General features: G+C 38.7%; 1 protein-coding gene across 2 annotated transcripts in view; it reads left to right on the top strand.

Annotated features, from left to right (window-relative positions):
- NKAIN2 (sodium/potassium transporting ATPase interacting 2) overlaps window positions 1-15,745 on the top strand; it is a 764,856-nt gene that overhangs the window by 401,866 nt on the left and 347,245 nt on the right. For both annotated transcript variants that reach the window (XM_074948365.1, XM_074948364.1), the window contains exon 3: window positions 11,691-11,771. In XM_074948365.1, the coding sequence (XP_074804466.1) occupies window positions 11,691-11,771 (81 nt within the window). The remainder of the gene's footprint in view (window positions 1-11,690; window positions 11,772-15,745) is intronic.

Consider the following 15,745-nt stretch of genomic DNA (forward strand, 5'->3'; position numbering starts at 1 on the left):
TTCCTAGCTACACCAGTAGTACACTCTTGTGAAAGGTTGTAGCATTCTGAGTTTCCTCCGATTATTGAACAAATGTAGCCGTTAGACTGTGGGTTTTTGTTCTCTCAACCCTCAGTTTCTATGTTTTCTAAAAGGTTTTGATGCCTGAGCAATTCTTAATAGTCAGAACTCATGATTTCTGGGGCCTTAGTTACTACATTATAAATCTTTTCTTTTAGTATGGTGGCTTAATAGCAGTCAGTTGTTGCTTATTCACCTTATCTTGATTTCCACATCTTCTCTTGTTAAGGTAACTAATAGATCGGGGCAGGAAATTGTTTTCCTGTCCTGCAGATATTTGCAAGAATTCAAAATTGTCCCATCTCGAATTCGGACAAAAAGTTATTGTTAAAACTCTTTACAAACTGAATAATAAATAAAAATTATTTTGGGTAAGTCAAAATATGTTTCAGAGTAGCAGCCGTGTTAGTCTGTATCTGCAAAAAGAAAAGGAGGACTTGTGGCACCTTAGAGACTAACAAATTTATTTGAGCATAAGCTTTCATGAGCTACAGCTCACTTCATTGGATGCATTCAACAAAGCCCTTGCAACAAAGCCCGTTGGCAACGGTGTCCACATATCTATTCAGGGGACACCATCATAGGGCCTAATCACATCAGCCACACTATCAGTGGCTCGCTCACCTGCACATCTACCAATGTGATATGTGCCATCATGTGCCAGCAATGCCCCTCTGCCATGTACATTAGCCAAACTGGACAGTCTCTACGTAAAAGAATAAATGGACACAAATCAGATGTCAAGAATTCTAATGTTCAAAAACCAATCGGAGAACACTTCAATCTCTTTGGTCACTCGATTACAGACCTAAAAGTCACAATTCTTCAAGAAAAAAACTTCAAAAATAGACTCCAATGAAAGACTGCTGAATTGGAATTAATTTGCAGACTGGATACAATTAACTTAGGCTTAAATAAAGACTGGGAGTGGATGGGTCATTACACAAAGTAAAACTATTTCCCCATGTTTATTCCCAGCACCCTCCCACTTTTCCTCAGATTTTCTTGTCAACTGCTGGAAATGGCCCACCTTGATTATCACTACAAAAGGTTCCCCCCCACCCCCACTCTCCTGCTGGTAATAGCTCACCTTACCTGATCACTCTCCTTACAGTGTGTATGGTAACACCCATTGTTTCATGTTCTCTGTGTATATAAATCTCCCCACTGTATTTTCCACTGAATGCATCCGATGAAGTGAGCTGTAGCTCACGAAAGCTTATGCTCAAATAAATTTGTTAGTCTCTAAGGTGCCACAAGTCTTCCTTTTCTTTTTTCAAAATATGTTGTAATAACTTCAAAAAGTTTAATTTAAATTTTGATTTTCTTTTTCATTAACCTTTCGTGGGCTCATTAGCTTACATTTTTGAAACAAAAAGTAATTTTGAACCAGGAAACTAGAATTTTTCATGGAGAAAATGTCAAAATGAAACATTTCAATAAATCTTAAACTTTTAACATGACATTTGTTTCAAGGTGGGAAAGTTGTCCAGCCTGACCCTGTTTTGTGACCAGTTTTAATTTTGGTCAAATCAGCATTTTGACAAAAAAATTGTGATCAGCTCTAGTAGTGAAGAACACAACTATGTTAACTTAACTTCAACTACTCAACTTGCATAAAAACTCCCTTTTCCCCCTTATCCTAGACTGCACATTTTATGAAAGTGATGTACAAAATTTTCTGAAATACTTTTTCAGATATTCCCATGATGAGTACACCTTATACAAAATGATATCTACACTCATCATCTTCATGTGGGACAATTCCCATGATTGTAGTACCAGCATTGAGGGATATAGCCTGTTCTGAAAGTATAGATATGGGGGGGAAAAGGAGGAGGTGTTGTGCTATATGTCAAGAATGTATACACTTGGTCCAAGGGGAAGTGAGCAACAGGCCTCCTGAGAGTCTCTGGATGATGATAACAAGGGAAAAGAACAGTAGTGATGTTATGGTAGGTTCTATTATAGACCACCAAATCAGCAAAGGAAATGGATGGGTCATTCTAAAAGGAGGTAACAAGATTAGCTAACACACATGAACAAGTATTAATGGAGAATTTTAACTTCCCTGATAGCTGTGGGAAGACTGTTACAGCAAAACATAATACATCCTGCAAATTCTTAGTATGTGTAGAGGACAACTTTCTGATTCAGAAAGTTGAGGAAACAACTAAGGGGTTGTCCATCTTGGATCTGGTTTTGACCAACAGGGATGAATTAGTTGTGAATGTGAAGGTGGTCGGGAACTTGGGAGGAAATTATCATGATCTGGTAGAATTCAATATCCTATGGAAAGGAGGGCATGAGAACCACAAAACAAGGACATTGGAAATCAGAAAGGTAGACTTCAACTGACTCAGAAACAGTAGGCCAGGTCCCATGCAAAAAGACCAATTAGGAAGAAAAGGAGTCGAAGGGGACTGACCGTTCTTAAAAGATGTAATACTCGAGGCTCAACATCAAGCTATTCCGATGCAGAGGAAAGATAAGAAGAGCCCCAGGAGACCAATGTGGCTACACAAGTTGCTTTTTAGGTGTTTAGAAATCAAAAGGGATACATACAGGAAATGGAAGAAGAGGCATGTCACCAAGGAAGTATATGTGGGAATAGCACAACCATGTAGGGACAAAATCCGGAAAGCTAAGGCAAAGAATGAGTTACAGCTTGCAAGGAATGTTAGACACAACTGGATGCAGTTCTTCAAATACGTCAGACAAAAAAAAAACTATCAAGGACCATGTGGGTCCGCTACTCAGTGGAGAAGGTGAACTGGTAACGGAAGATGATAGGAAGACAGAGTTGCTCCATGCCTACTTTGCTTCAGTTTTCTCACAAAAAATAACATGTCAGCTGATGACTAGCAAAGTTACCATAGTCTATAAAGGGAGGGGATACAGATTGGGATAAGTAAAGAACTCATCAGAGATGTTCTGACTAAAATGAATGAATTCAAATCAGCACGGCCGGATGCTATTCACCTGAAGGAATTAGCTGAAGAAATCTCAGAGCCACTGTCAATAATATTTACTAACTCATGGATGACAGGAGAGGTCCTGGGAGACTGGAGAAGAGCTAATGTAGTGCCCATCTTTGAAAATGGTGGGGGGTGGGGAGAAGGGGCCAAGGAACTATAGTCCAGTCAGCGTGACTTCAATACCTGGAAAGCTACTAGAGAAATGTATAAAACATTTAATTTGCAAGTACCTGGAGGATGAAGGGATAAATCACTAGCAGCCAGCTTGGATTTACCAAGAACAAATCATTCCAAACCAGCCTGATTTCCTTCTTTGACAGAGTAGTTGATTTGGTGGATCAGGGAAGTGTGGTGGGCATAATATACCTGGACTTAATCAAGGCTTTTGACACAGCCCCACATGACATTCGCATAAGTAAGTTGGAGAAATGTGGGCTCAACAGAACTACCACTAAGTGGGTATATAATTGGTTAAACAACTGCAAACAAAGAGTAATTAATGGAATGATGTTGGATTGGAAGGAAGTCTCAAATGGGGTTTCATAGGAATCTATTCTGGGCCCGGTGTTGTTTAACTTCTTTATTACTGACCTGGATGTAGGAATGGAGAGCATACTGATCAAATTTGCAGATGACATAAAGCTAGGGAGGGTGCCAACAAATTGGAAGATAGAGCTGAAATTCAGTGGGATCTTAATACGTTGGAGAACAGGGCAACAAAATGAAATTCAATAAAGACCAATGTAAGGTGCTACACTTAGGGAAGAAAAACCAGATGCACAAATACAAAATGGGAGAAACCTGGCTTGGCAACAGCACTGCTGAGAAGGATCTGGGAGTTGTGGTGGATCACAACCTCAATTTGAGTCACAAATGTGAAGCTCTTGCAAAAAAGCAAATTTTAGATTGCATTAACAGAGGCATAGCATGCAAGTCATGGGAAGTGATAGCGCTGAGTGGGGCGGTACTGGTTTCAGCCTCAGCTGGAGTACTGTGTCCAATTTTGATCACCAATGTATAAAAAGGATGTAGAGAAACTGGGAAGGATCCAGAGGTGAGCAACAAAGATGATCAAAGGGGTGGAATGCCAGCCCTAAAAGCAAAAGCTGAAGGAACTGGGTATGTTTAGTTTGGAAAAGAGGAGATTAAGGGAGGATATGATAGCAGTCTTCAGATAATTGAAAGGCTGATATTAAAAAAATGGAGAAAAGTTACTGTCTTTTACCATAGAGGGCAGGACAAGAGGCAATGGGTTCAAATTACAGCATAGCAGATTTAGATTAAATCTCAGGAAAAACTTCTTTAGGACAGTGGAACAGACTCCGTTGGGAGGTTGTGGTAGCTTCTTCAGTGGAAGTTTTCAAAAGGAGTCTGGATAGCCATCTGTCTTGGATGGTTTAGACAGAACAAATCCTGCATCTTGACAGGGGTTAGACTAGATTTGTGTTCCTTTCTAACCCTATGATTCTGTGTGCTAAATTTGTGCATTCCTGCAGCTAAGAGTCATTGCATCGGATCATCAAGTGGTGGCTTGAACAAAACTATGCTAGCTTATGCTAGCTGAGGGGTGTGCAGCTGGAGGGGGTTTTATTTCCATTTAAACGCTCGGAACACACACCCCTATTTGACACCCACCACCCCACACTGGAATCTATATGGAGTATCCTTAAACAACTGCAACCCACACTTGATAGGGACCACATCCTGAAAGAAATCTTCCCTGAACCCCCTCTTCTGGCATTCAAATAATCCCCTCCCCCCCCCCAGACTCTCCAAGCTCATCATCAGAAGAAAGCTCTCCACAGATCAGGACACACCAGACCCTGCCAGAACCACATATGCAGAACCTGCAGATATATCTTCACTGCTATGATGATCAACACTCCCCACAGCACACCTTTCAAGATCCATGGGTCCTACACATGCCTATCACAACATGTGGTATACCTCCTCCAGTTTACAAAATGCCCCAATAACAACTACGTGGGTGAAACTAGATAGTCACTACACACTCGAATGAACTGTTAGAGAAAGGGTGTTTTTGTCTTTTATCACTTATCAGCAGTGGGCGAACATTTTTTTTTTTTCACAAAATGATTACTCTATCTGACCTCCAGTCCTCATTCTCAAAGGAAATGTGCAGAACACCTTCAAAAGAGAAGTCTGGGAGCTTAAATTCATAACATTGCTAGATGCTAAAGATCATGGACTGAACAGAGATACTGGATTTATGACTTATTACAACAATCTGTAATCCACTAACAACATTCCCCCCAAAGCTGCCTCCCTGCTTTCCTTTCCCAGCTATGACTGGAGAAGTATTGACAGGCCACTTCACCTTGAATGGTCCCTTGAAATATGTGTTAACCAGTTATGCTAAACAGTCTATTCCACCTTGTATTTAGCTGTGGCACTGAGTACATATCCCAGACCTGAAGAAGAGCTCTGTGCAGGCTTGAAATCCTGTCTCTCTCACTCTGACATTGGTCCAATAAAAGATATCACCTCACCCACCTTGTCTCTCTAATATCCTGGGACCATCATGGCTATAACAACACTGCATAGTGCTGACCTAGTCCATCCAGAGAGTCATGTATGAACATAAATATTGTCTCTTAACTATAAAGGCAGACTGAATTGTGGTGTTCAATGTCTCTCAAGGTTTCAAGGAAGCTCTACTAACCATAGGTAGGTTTGGCAAATAGGGTTCTGAGTGATAGTTCTGAGTGTTTGCAGAGCTGCAGTGGTAAGCTGAGAGCAAAGATGGAGGACTAGAAAAGGTATGCAGGGGTCAGACATGTGGTATGCACCCAGATGCTGTACCAGCACTCCTCTGAAGATTTAATACTCCAGAATCTCAGATTTCATTTTTTTGCAGGGGGGGGGGGGGCAGCAGAGAGTCTTTTACTTTTATGGTTGTGACTAAAACCTAAAAAAATGTGAACTGAGTGTAAACAATGCAGGGATATCCATGTGAGTCTGCAGAAACTTGGGGCAATAGTTCTGAGAAGTCTGAACTGCCCCATTCATCTCAATAAAATGCAAACTCAGATTTCACTTTATTATATTAATGTCAATAATGTAATTTTAAATTATTTCATTCCTCATAAGAGATGAGAGGGAGGATAACACTCTTGCTCAGTTTACTATGAAGTCTCATTTTGGTGCCACAAGTTGGCAGTGTTTAGATGAGCTTTATTACTTTTTTTTTTCGTTCACAATCAAAATGGAGCTAAACTTGGAGTCCGGTCAAGCCCAGAGAAGATACATGATCATATTCTAAACATCTGCACAACCTAAAAGCTGATTTTGTGGGTGGAGCTTGGAAGAGTACCACCATCTATCGCCCCTTCCCCATCTGACTGTGATACTGAAAATACCATGATGTGGGGCACAGTATTGTAGCTGCTATAGCATATGTTTTCAGCTTAACTGAGAGGAATTTGCAACTTTAAAAATGTAAAAATATAACAAACCAATACTTTGAACACACAGAGCATAAGAATTTAATTTTGCTTTTTCAGTTATAGAGGTATCATAACAATTTCTGAGGAACACATGCTCTTGGTCTGAGCATTTTCAAAATGATATTCAAAGGATCAGTCTCCAAAGTTGTTTTCACTTAAAAGGTATATGGGAGTTTCTTTCCATATGGGGAGGTAACATGGCAAGGACATTGGACCCAGAGAGTCCAGAAACTGGGCTTTTATTGTTAACTTTGCCACTGAGTTTTGAACTAAAACAAGTCATTTAATCTCTCTATGCTTCACTCTTCTTGTCTGTAAAATGTAAGTAATTTTCTTATCAGATGCAGAGCTCATCAAGCCAATATGTCTGAGCCTCATCAGCGAAGTGCAGAGCCCACAGACCAAATCTGGTCAGAGGGCATTTGTCAGTGATGTGAGACATTGTCTTTGGCCACAGCCACATGTGGGATCCTCTCAATGGTCCCAGATGTGAAAGCTGGCTACACATTGACCCTGGCCCATTTGAAATCAATTCAGAAGGGCCCATGAGCACATGAGAAATCTAAGTCAGGTATACCCATGTTTGGGTCAATTATAAGAGATTGGTTTCTGACATCAGCTGCAGACCATTCTTCATGCCACATTGACTTTTAGAGAAATCTGGGCAGGGCAAAGGAGCCTATAAGTGCACCCTTGGGTAGTCAAAGAGGTCCATGTATAGTGATAGGCTTGTGTATGCCCTGATCATCTCAACCTTTCTGTCTGTAACATCCGCACAATGGACGTGTGGAGGAATGATGTTAACACAGGAGCCACAGTACTGATGTGGGTCAAATCATACAGTTATGATGCACGTAGTTGTGTGTCAACCTAGCTTGTCATAAGACGAATGGAGCTAGACTGCAGCCCGGTATTCTGCTGCAGAGTAACAGAGGGCTAAACCAGATGATTGGAGAACTGGAGTATTTGCTCCCCAGGAAGTGCCAGCCACTTTGCTTAGAAGATATTTATTCATCTTCACCTTAGCCACAGATTTTCTCAAGTGGTTAAGGTATGTGAGAGATCTAGGATTTCTCTTAGACTGGGTGGGATTTGAGTTTCAAGCACCGTCCATAGTGGAAGAAATTCAGTTCCTGGCCTGCTCTGGCATTGTAAAGACAGAACATACTCAAAACTTTTTATGATAATGACTTTTAATATTCAAGTGCCCGTTTATAGTTCCTAAAGCTAGTTTCAGATTTTTCAAGTTCATCAAGTTGCTCTAGATTTTGCTGTCTTACCGTTTTGGAATGGTTTGCTTTCTGTCTAGCTGTGGCTAGGGTTAAACTCACTTCAGTTGTACCTGCTGTGAAACATTTTTTTTTCTGTGAACCCAGCTCTGATGTTTTCATGTTTTTCATTCTTATAAAATATTCAACAGTATAAAACATTATAAAACATTCAACATTTTTCCTCTGGTTCTTGAATTCTCTAGTGAAAGCATGCTCTTTCATAAGCCATATTTCTCTAGCGTATAAAGCATGCATTAAACTTAGCCAGAACCCTTTCATAGTCATCTTTGTGATTGTCTTCAGTAAAGTCAAAGGGTTTAAAGATATGCTCTGCCTGCTTTCCCATAACATAAATTAAAAAAGATACCTGTAGATCTCCAGTTTCTTTGTGTAGCTTTTTTGCAATTTGAAATCTTGCAAATATATTGCTTCCAGTCTGTCCATTATGAAGGTTTCTCAAAGCTGAAGTTCTCTGGAGCATTGAAGAGTGGCATACTGATGATTCCATTATAGCTTATACCTTGTTTATGTAACTTTTCACTGAAGGAAAGAATTTTGATTGGCTTCATGGATCAGTGCCTATGTTCCTCACAGATTAGCAATAACTGTAATTAGCATTTAAATCTTCCACTTTAGCCTTCCAGCTATATTTCTTTTCGGTGTAGATTTTCACAATACCAAGATGGCAACTCTCTCCTGGTTGTAGGTATTGCCCCCTGGTGACATCTTCTGTCTGGTGGTAGTCAAGGGTTTGCTCATTGAGGTTCTTGGCTTGTTGATTTCTGGCTGTTGTATCTTTATGGTGGTCGCTGTCAGTTAGTGCAGCTCCTTAGAACTCCCCAAAAGGGGAAAAAACAGACAACTCTGGCTCCTTGAAGATTTCTTATAAAATGTTTCTTAATTAGCTGTATATAACAGACAGCACCAGAGGGATTTGTTCCTTGTTGCAGACCTTCAGTGTCAAATTTCCAAAATGATTAGCTGAAGCTCATGAGACAAAAAGCAGTATTTATGATTGCATGTGATCCAGCGATAAGAGATGTGCCAGATCTGAAGCAGCTGAAATAACTGCCAGTGGGGAGTGGGAGCATCCTTGTTTTTCAAAATAATTGTGCTCAACACTCATCCCCAAAGGTTCAGGTAGCAAACACTTAACATGACATTTTCATAAGTAGGGGGTCTTTCAAATAATTTGAAAGATTTTTGTTGTGGTTGTCCAAAACATAGCAGATGTTTGTTTTTAAAAATTCTGAAATTCAGATGTTGGCATTTTGAATGATTGTGACTAGACAGTTAAAAAAAGAAGTTATGCTATTATTTTAAATGTAAGAGGCTCTGCTACCACAAACAAATCCAAAGTGGCTTACTGCATTGTATTGATCCATCACTGTGTGCTTGCTTTATAAGGTATCTTTCAAATCAGCTACTGCATGAATGCAACATTGAAACAGAATTCAGAATCTTCAACTCAGTCATACTACCTCCACCACAGTGCAAATAATATAAAAAATAAAATAAGAAGGTTAAGTTTGTGAAGTCAAGCACTGAGAAATTAGGAAATGTCAGAACTAAGGTTACCCAGGAAGCCGTAATTTTGCCTCCTTCTTGCTTTGGCGTATCTGACCTTTGGTATTGGACAGTAACAGTGCTGTATTGTGAAGCAGCCTGCAGTAGACTGAAAAGCTCAGTATACCATTACTGAACAGGTGCCTTCTGATTGGCTTAAGGTTGGCTTTTTAAAAACACCTATGTGACTTAGTCCCATTGACTTCCAGTAGGTATTGTGCTAAGTCATGAAGATGCTTTTGAAAATCCCATCCTGACAGAATGGACTTGTATTATCTATAAATCAGAAATCAGCTTGCTCATAAAGCATAATCTAAACATTTATTTAGTCTGCTAGACTAAAGCTTTATTTGTTATCATTTTAGGCAAAGGTTGCCTATCCAGTAGTCTGGCTGGCTGACAATGATTTAATTATCTGTAATGTAAAACTTAATAGCTAAATGTAAATGTCTTGATATGGTCACATGCAAGAATTTTCAAATAAATTTAGAACAAGATTATGGAGGCCTATGCTTCAAGTCGAAAACTGGTATGACAGACCATATGCAAATAATGAAATATCACATTGAGAAGTACAAGCAAAGCACCACAGGACTCAGTATTAGATTTAATAATTTAAATTATATACAGGAAGATGTAAACAATAGATAAACGACCATACATTCCTAATACCAAATTAGGAAAACAGATTGTAGCAGGAATGAGAGAGAGATTGTAAAAGGATCTTGAGAATTTAGAGGAGAAGGCAGAATTTAACTGAATGAGATTTACTTTAGATGAAAGACAGATGATGCACTTATAGCAAATTAATATCAAAAAGGTGAAAATGCAAGTTAAAAAGCAGTAAAGTGGGGAAAGATCTGGGAGTGGTACATTAATTCACAGTAACCTAAATGTTTCACAGCGGAAAGCTGTCAAAAATTAGAAAATGTTCTATTGGATCATCTAAAAACTGAGTATCATGAGAAAGGGAAGTAGTTCTTTTTTTCATACAATTGAGGTGAAGACAGACTTAGAGTACAGTGTACAGATGTACTTCTCATGAACAAAATAATGAATTGGATGTAATCCAGTGAAATACAAAAAGCATAACAATATTAAGCATATGAAATAAAGTCAGATTAAAGGAATATAATGTGTATAGTTTGAGGAAAAGGAAGCAAAACAAAGGGGAATGTGATAATTTTGTGAATTCTTGAGAGGCAGAGGACATTGGTGGCATAACAAGGGGAAATGGCCTCAAAGTAAAATGGGGGGGAGAATAGTTTATATTATATTGGTTTATGAAACAACTCTCATATATGCAATATCATGGGCCCATAGATTAAAATTACCAAACATACAGAATTAAATCAGGAGTAACTAGCAAATAGGAATAAGTCATTAGAATAGCATTTGCAGATGTTAAGGTTTATTAGACATTGGAATAATTTATCAAGGGAATTTTTTGGGGCACTAACACTAGGCATGACTAGACAACAGGTCAGAAATTAGCGTAGAAGATCTTCAGTATGGTAGGGAGGCAGCATTTCCAAACCCAGAATGTATGACGTCTCTATTAATGCAAAAATGTCACCATATATGTAAATGTGGATAGAAGGGCAGAAAGAAAGTGTACCTCCTTTACTCTCACAAAATATGCGTATTAGAAAATAGATAACACAAACCATTGAACAGATTTTGCTCAAGCTTTTCTACCTCCACTGTCCAGTATAATTCAAACTCAGATGAAAATGAACATTTTCAATGGTGTATTAAAGTGAACATTTTCAACCAAATGGTTTGAAATGCCAAAAAATATATGTACAGTGAGTTACCTAGAATTCCCTCTGGATTCCTCACCAACATCGTAAAACAACTAATGAAGAAACATCTTCCAGATAGTCCATCTCAGGTGTGGTACAGAGTCAAGTACATGCTGGGACAGGACTTGGGAATTTAGAGAGTCCCATTTGAATAAGCATATAGTGCAGATGCAAGCACTAAAACACACTTAGGTAATGCCAAAATGTGTCTCATTGCTTTGATACTAAGATTCTCCCATAACTAGGAATACAACAAAATCAAAATGAATTTGAACATTAAATTTCAGGACCATCACCTCCCTTGAGATGCAGAATTTCTAATGTGAATAAGCACCAAATCAGCTCTCACCAGTTTGTGGCTAGGGAAAAGGAGACATTTCTTCTTGCTTTTATTTGCAAAATGTTTTCACCCAGCTCCACTGTATTTACAGTCTCTCTCTTTTGTGTCTGTCTGAGACTTGGACAAACAGTTTAAGCTTTATTTAAGTTTAACTCATCTGATTGCAGAATTAATAATGTATTATTTCTCTCCTTCTCCTGCAGTATGCTGTCTGGCTAGTCTTCTGGGTCACATGGAATGTGTTTGTTATCTGCTTCTACTTGGAGGCTGGGGATCTTTCAAAGGTAATTTACCATCAGATATGTCTAAGCCATCTGTACATTATTAACATGCCCCCATTCAGAGGCTAAGTCTTCTGCTACTTATCCTCTTGGCATCATTTAAATGAGGTTTGCATGATGGAAATTTCACATATGCTGTATATCTTGCCATTCCACATCCCAGACAGCTGAGGTATTTGTGTTTTTGATATCAATTATACTTTTAAAGGAAAACTCACTTTCTTCTGGTAGTTATTCAGTGCAAGTGCCACCTTTGGGAGAGATACTAATCAGATTTTATAAATACAAAGGGAGATTGCTATCTCAAGGGTAAACATGCTCTTTTTGTATCATTTAACTTGGTTATTGCTTTGCTGAATTCTTTCCAGGGGCCTATACTGCAATGTAATAATGGTAAAACAAGTTGTCACTGGTAAATTAAAATGTAAACTGAGATGCCAGGATAGACTGGATTGTGGAGTCGACTTCAGTTTGTTACTTAGAATCCTAGATGAGCCAAGAAAAATTTCACAGAAAAGAAGGCAGTTTTCGCTCTTATTTCACTGTGTAAGTGCTGCCTCTCAAAGCACTCCCCAGAATATAAGTTCAGTGCACTGTTCGACAGTATCTTGTATTCCCATGTGTGCTGCTCCTGCAAAAGCCTGGATGAAACCCTAGGCTATGTCGACTCGTAAGATGCTGCAGCAGCACAACTGGAGCACTGCAACTGTGCACCATTGTCTCGCTTCAGTGTTGTAAGTTTTCGGTTTAAACCAGCCCCTCATCCTGTTGACCTCAAGAGTAAAATTCACTTTGACTTTAATAGTGCCAGAGTTCATTCTCTGAGGTGCTTAATTTATTTTTAAGATATGTCTTGCTTTCTGCCTTTGTAACTGTAGATAGGCCCACTCCATTAAGGAGCTGGGCAATGATGTAATAAATACAATGACCTTCTGGACAATATTTTTTGTTACATTACAAATGCTTTGTATATTGTGAAGTAAACTATTACAGATGTTATAACAGGCAAGTTATGCTTGTGGCATCCTATACAAACTACCATTTTATTTGTTTTAAACTCACGCCCCTTAGACCGGTTTTTGTAGCCTGCTGCATACATTGGCTAGTCTCTGGGTGTGAATGAAAATGTGGGGTGCTTGTAGGCTGATTTGAGAAGGAATTGATCTGTTTTATCATTGCATTTTAATGGCTAAAAATCATTTAAGAACATGAAAGTGATGTTCTGAGTAGATATGGGCCAGAGCTGAGATTTTTTTCAAAAGTTTGGGGGTGTTCACCTCTCGGTTGTTGTTTTTTTTTTCCAGAACTGGGTGCCTTGTTCAGGCCTATACAGCAGATGCATCTAAAAAGTTCATTTTGGTTCCAGTGATATGCTCTATACTTAGAATGGGGAAAAACCCAATGTATTCCCATCACCTAAATTAGGTTTCAAGCTATTAATTTCATCTCCTGGGTCAAGGCATGGGGGCATTACCTCACATCTAGGCATTCAGAAATTTCTAAGCATTCAGATATTCCTTCACATGGAATGGTTTTAGTGGAAAGGGGAAGCAAAGAAACGCTCATGGATCTGGCCCATGATGGAATGTTGTACAGCTTTGGAGAGGATGGGTCTATTTTACCCTAAATAAATGTGGTACCTAAAAAAACACTATTTACAAAAACTAAGCATATGCTTTGCCACATCTGTAGAAAAACAGTCTAGGACATGCTAGGGCAAACTTATCCTTGTTGTAACACATTGTGTGTGTCTTCAGGCCAGCAGAGGGGTTAAACAGTGGATCACGGCTAGCACTGTGCCTCATACATCTAGCTATCCTCGTAAGTCTTGCATTGAATTCTCTTTGTTACATGTATTTTTTAACTGAGAATAAATACGACATCGAAGCTTTAATGATACTTGGCAGTATTGTCTCCTGTTAGGAAAGGCATGTGGAATCTTAAAAAGATAAAGCACTGAACTGACTCTAAGCAGAGTATAAAAAGTAACCTTTAGGGGAGCACAGTATTAGCGTATATCTTCCACTAGGGACTCTGCTGAGGTCGTAAACAATGAGAGGAACTTGCACAGCATGGTTTTAGGAATTGCTAAGTTAAAATGACAGCTTAATAATAGTCCATCTGGGGATAGTTTATTTTATATGTATGATATATAGCTTTCTACCAAATAAAATCAAAGGGTTTTTTTTGAAAGTTTTGAAACTTGCTTCTGCTCTTTGGGCATCCATGTTGTTATCACCTAGTAATTTAAAGGAGACAACCTATTTCAATCTGTTAATATATCATACCAATAGTTTACTAGTTTCTTTCTTTCTAAATTAGTTTTCAAGGGCAGAGGTCATGGCATTTTTATAACTGTGCCTTATTATAGCAAAAGGGCCCTGTAAAGACACTATTTTTAGAACTATGAGATTATCCCCTGCTTACAAGAGTGAAGGAGCCTAAAGGATTACCAGTGAACAGCCATGTGGAGCTGTTCACATTCTATGCCAATATGGGGAATGTATGTCCATACAGTGGAGAGTGGTATTGCACTTTGACTATTTTCTATCCTTGTGCTTTTTTTGTAAATGCCTTTGCTGACAACCTAGCTTCCATAACTGTCCAGAATAATTGTGATTTATTTGTTCATTTCCAAAAAGAAGCAAGTTTGGTGGTGGGGGGGATGTTTTTTAAAGCTACTTGGTTGTTGTATGGGTTTATGGATTGCCATCTGGAATGCCCACTTCACAGTACATTCTGTTACACAGTAACCCTTTTAAGTAATATTTCACTGGTCTTCATGTTTTCTCCTTGGCCATATGGAGATCCTCTTAGTAAGGCACCATAGCCAATATAAGTGGGAGTTTGTAGGCATCTTTAAGAGAAACAGACAAGATTACTACTTAAAATATATCCATTTTTGTCCCAAGGGTGGAGACAACACACAGCATACAGAAGGTATAAACTCCCTTGGGTTAATATATGCATATGTTGTGCCCTTTTAATGAGCATACTGTCAAAAATCAAAGAAAATGTATTTATCCTTTACAAGACAAAAGTAGGATGAGTTTCCATTAAATTTTAATTTTGCATTTACCACTTTTAAAAGGTCAAGAAATATTTCCAGATGTCATTTCAGTGAGGTGGTTCTGCAACTTTGTAATGGAGCACAAGAGCTATTAAATGTAGGGCTGTATTCAGTACTGCTTATTCGTCGTTCAGGCAAAACTCCCGGAGATTTCTACGGGAGTTTTGCCTGAACAATGTCTGCTAAATAAAACCCCTCAGTAAAGAAGTGCTGCAAATGCTTATATAACATACTTGGTTCCAGGAACATGAAAGCTCCCACTAGAGACATCTCCAGATGCTGTAAATTCCACAAGCTGGATAGCTGAGGAATAAGAAGTTTACAAGCCAAAGGCATCCAAATGTTTTTTTTTTAATTTAAAAATGGTAAGATATTGACTGGAAAAAAAAAGTGTTGATGTGCTATTTAACTTGTACAATTAAAATCACAACAGCACCATTAATTTAGACATGTTGCACAAAAAATTCTATTTAGTCACATCAGTGTAATTCTGGAATATGACTGCACTGACTTCAGTGGTGTTCTCCAGAATTGTATGAACCTGGCTGAGTTCTGCTGATGTTCTACTTTTTGATCTTTGTTGGTTGTTAACTGTGTAGGTTAATGTATTTGCATTTATGGTGCATTTCCTGACATCTTCCTTTTTTTAAGTTAGCAGCTGTAATATCACATCAATGAACTGTAGGTTTGCTCGCTCTCTCTCTCTCTCTCTCTCTTTTTCTAACATTACACACAAAAATACTTTAAAAGAATGTTATATTTGAAAAGCCAAGCCCTAAAAAGTTTAGGAAATGCCAGAATTTAGGTTGCCTGTGGAAACTGAATTCAGCCCCCTTGTGCATATGAATTATGATATGGTCTTTAGTTACATATCCTTTCCAGAGGACCCTTACCACATTCAGTGCAC

Source organism: Natator depressus, chromosome 3 (genome assembly GCF_965152275.1).
Source record: "Natator depressus isolate rNatDep1 chromosome 3, rNatDep2.hap1, whole genome shotgun sequence".
Lineage (NCBI taxonomy): Eukaryota > Metazoa > Chordata > Testudines > Cheloniidae > Natator > Natator depressus.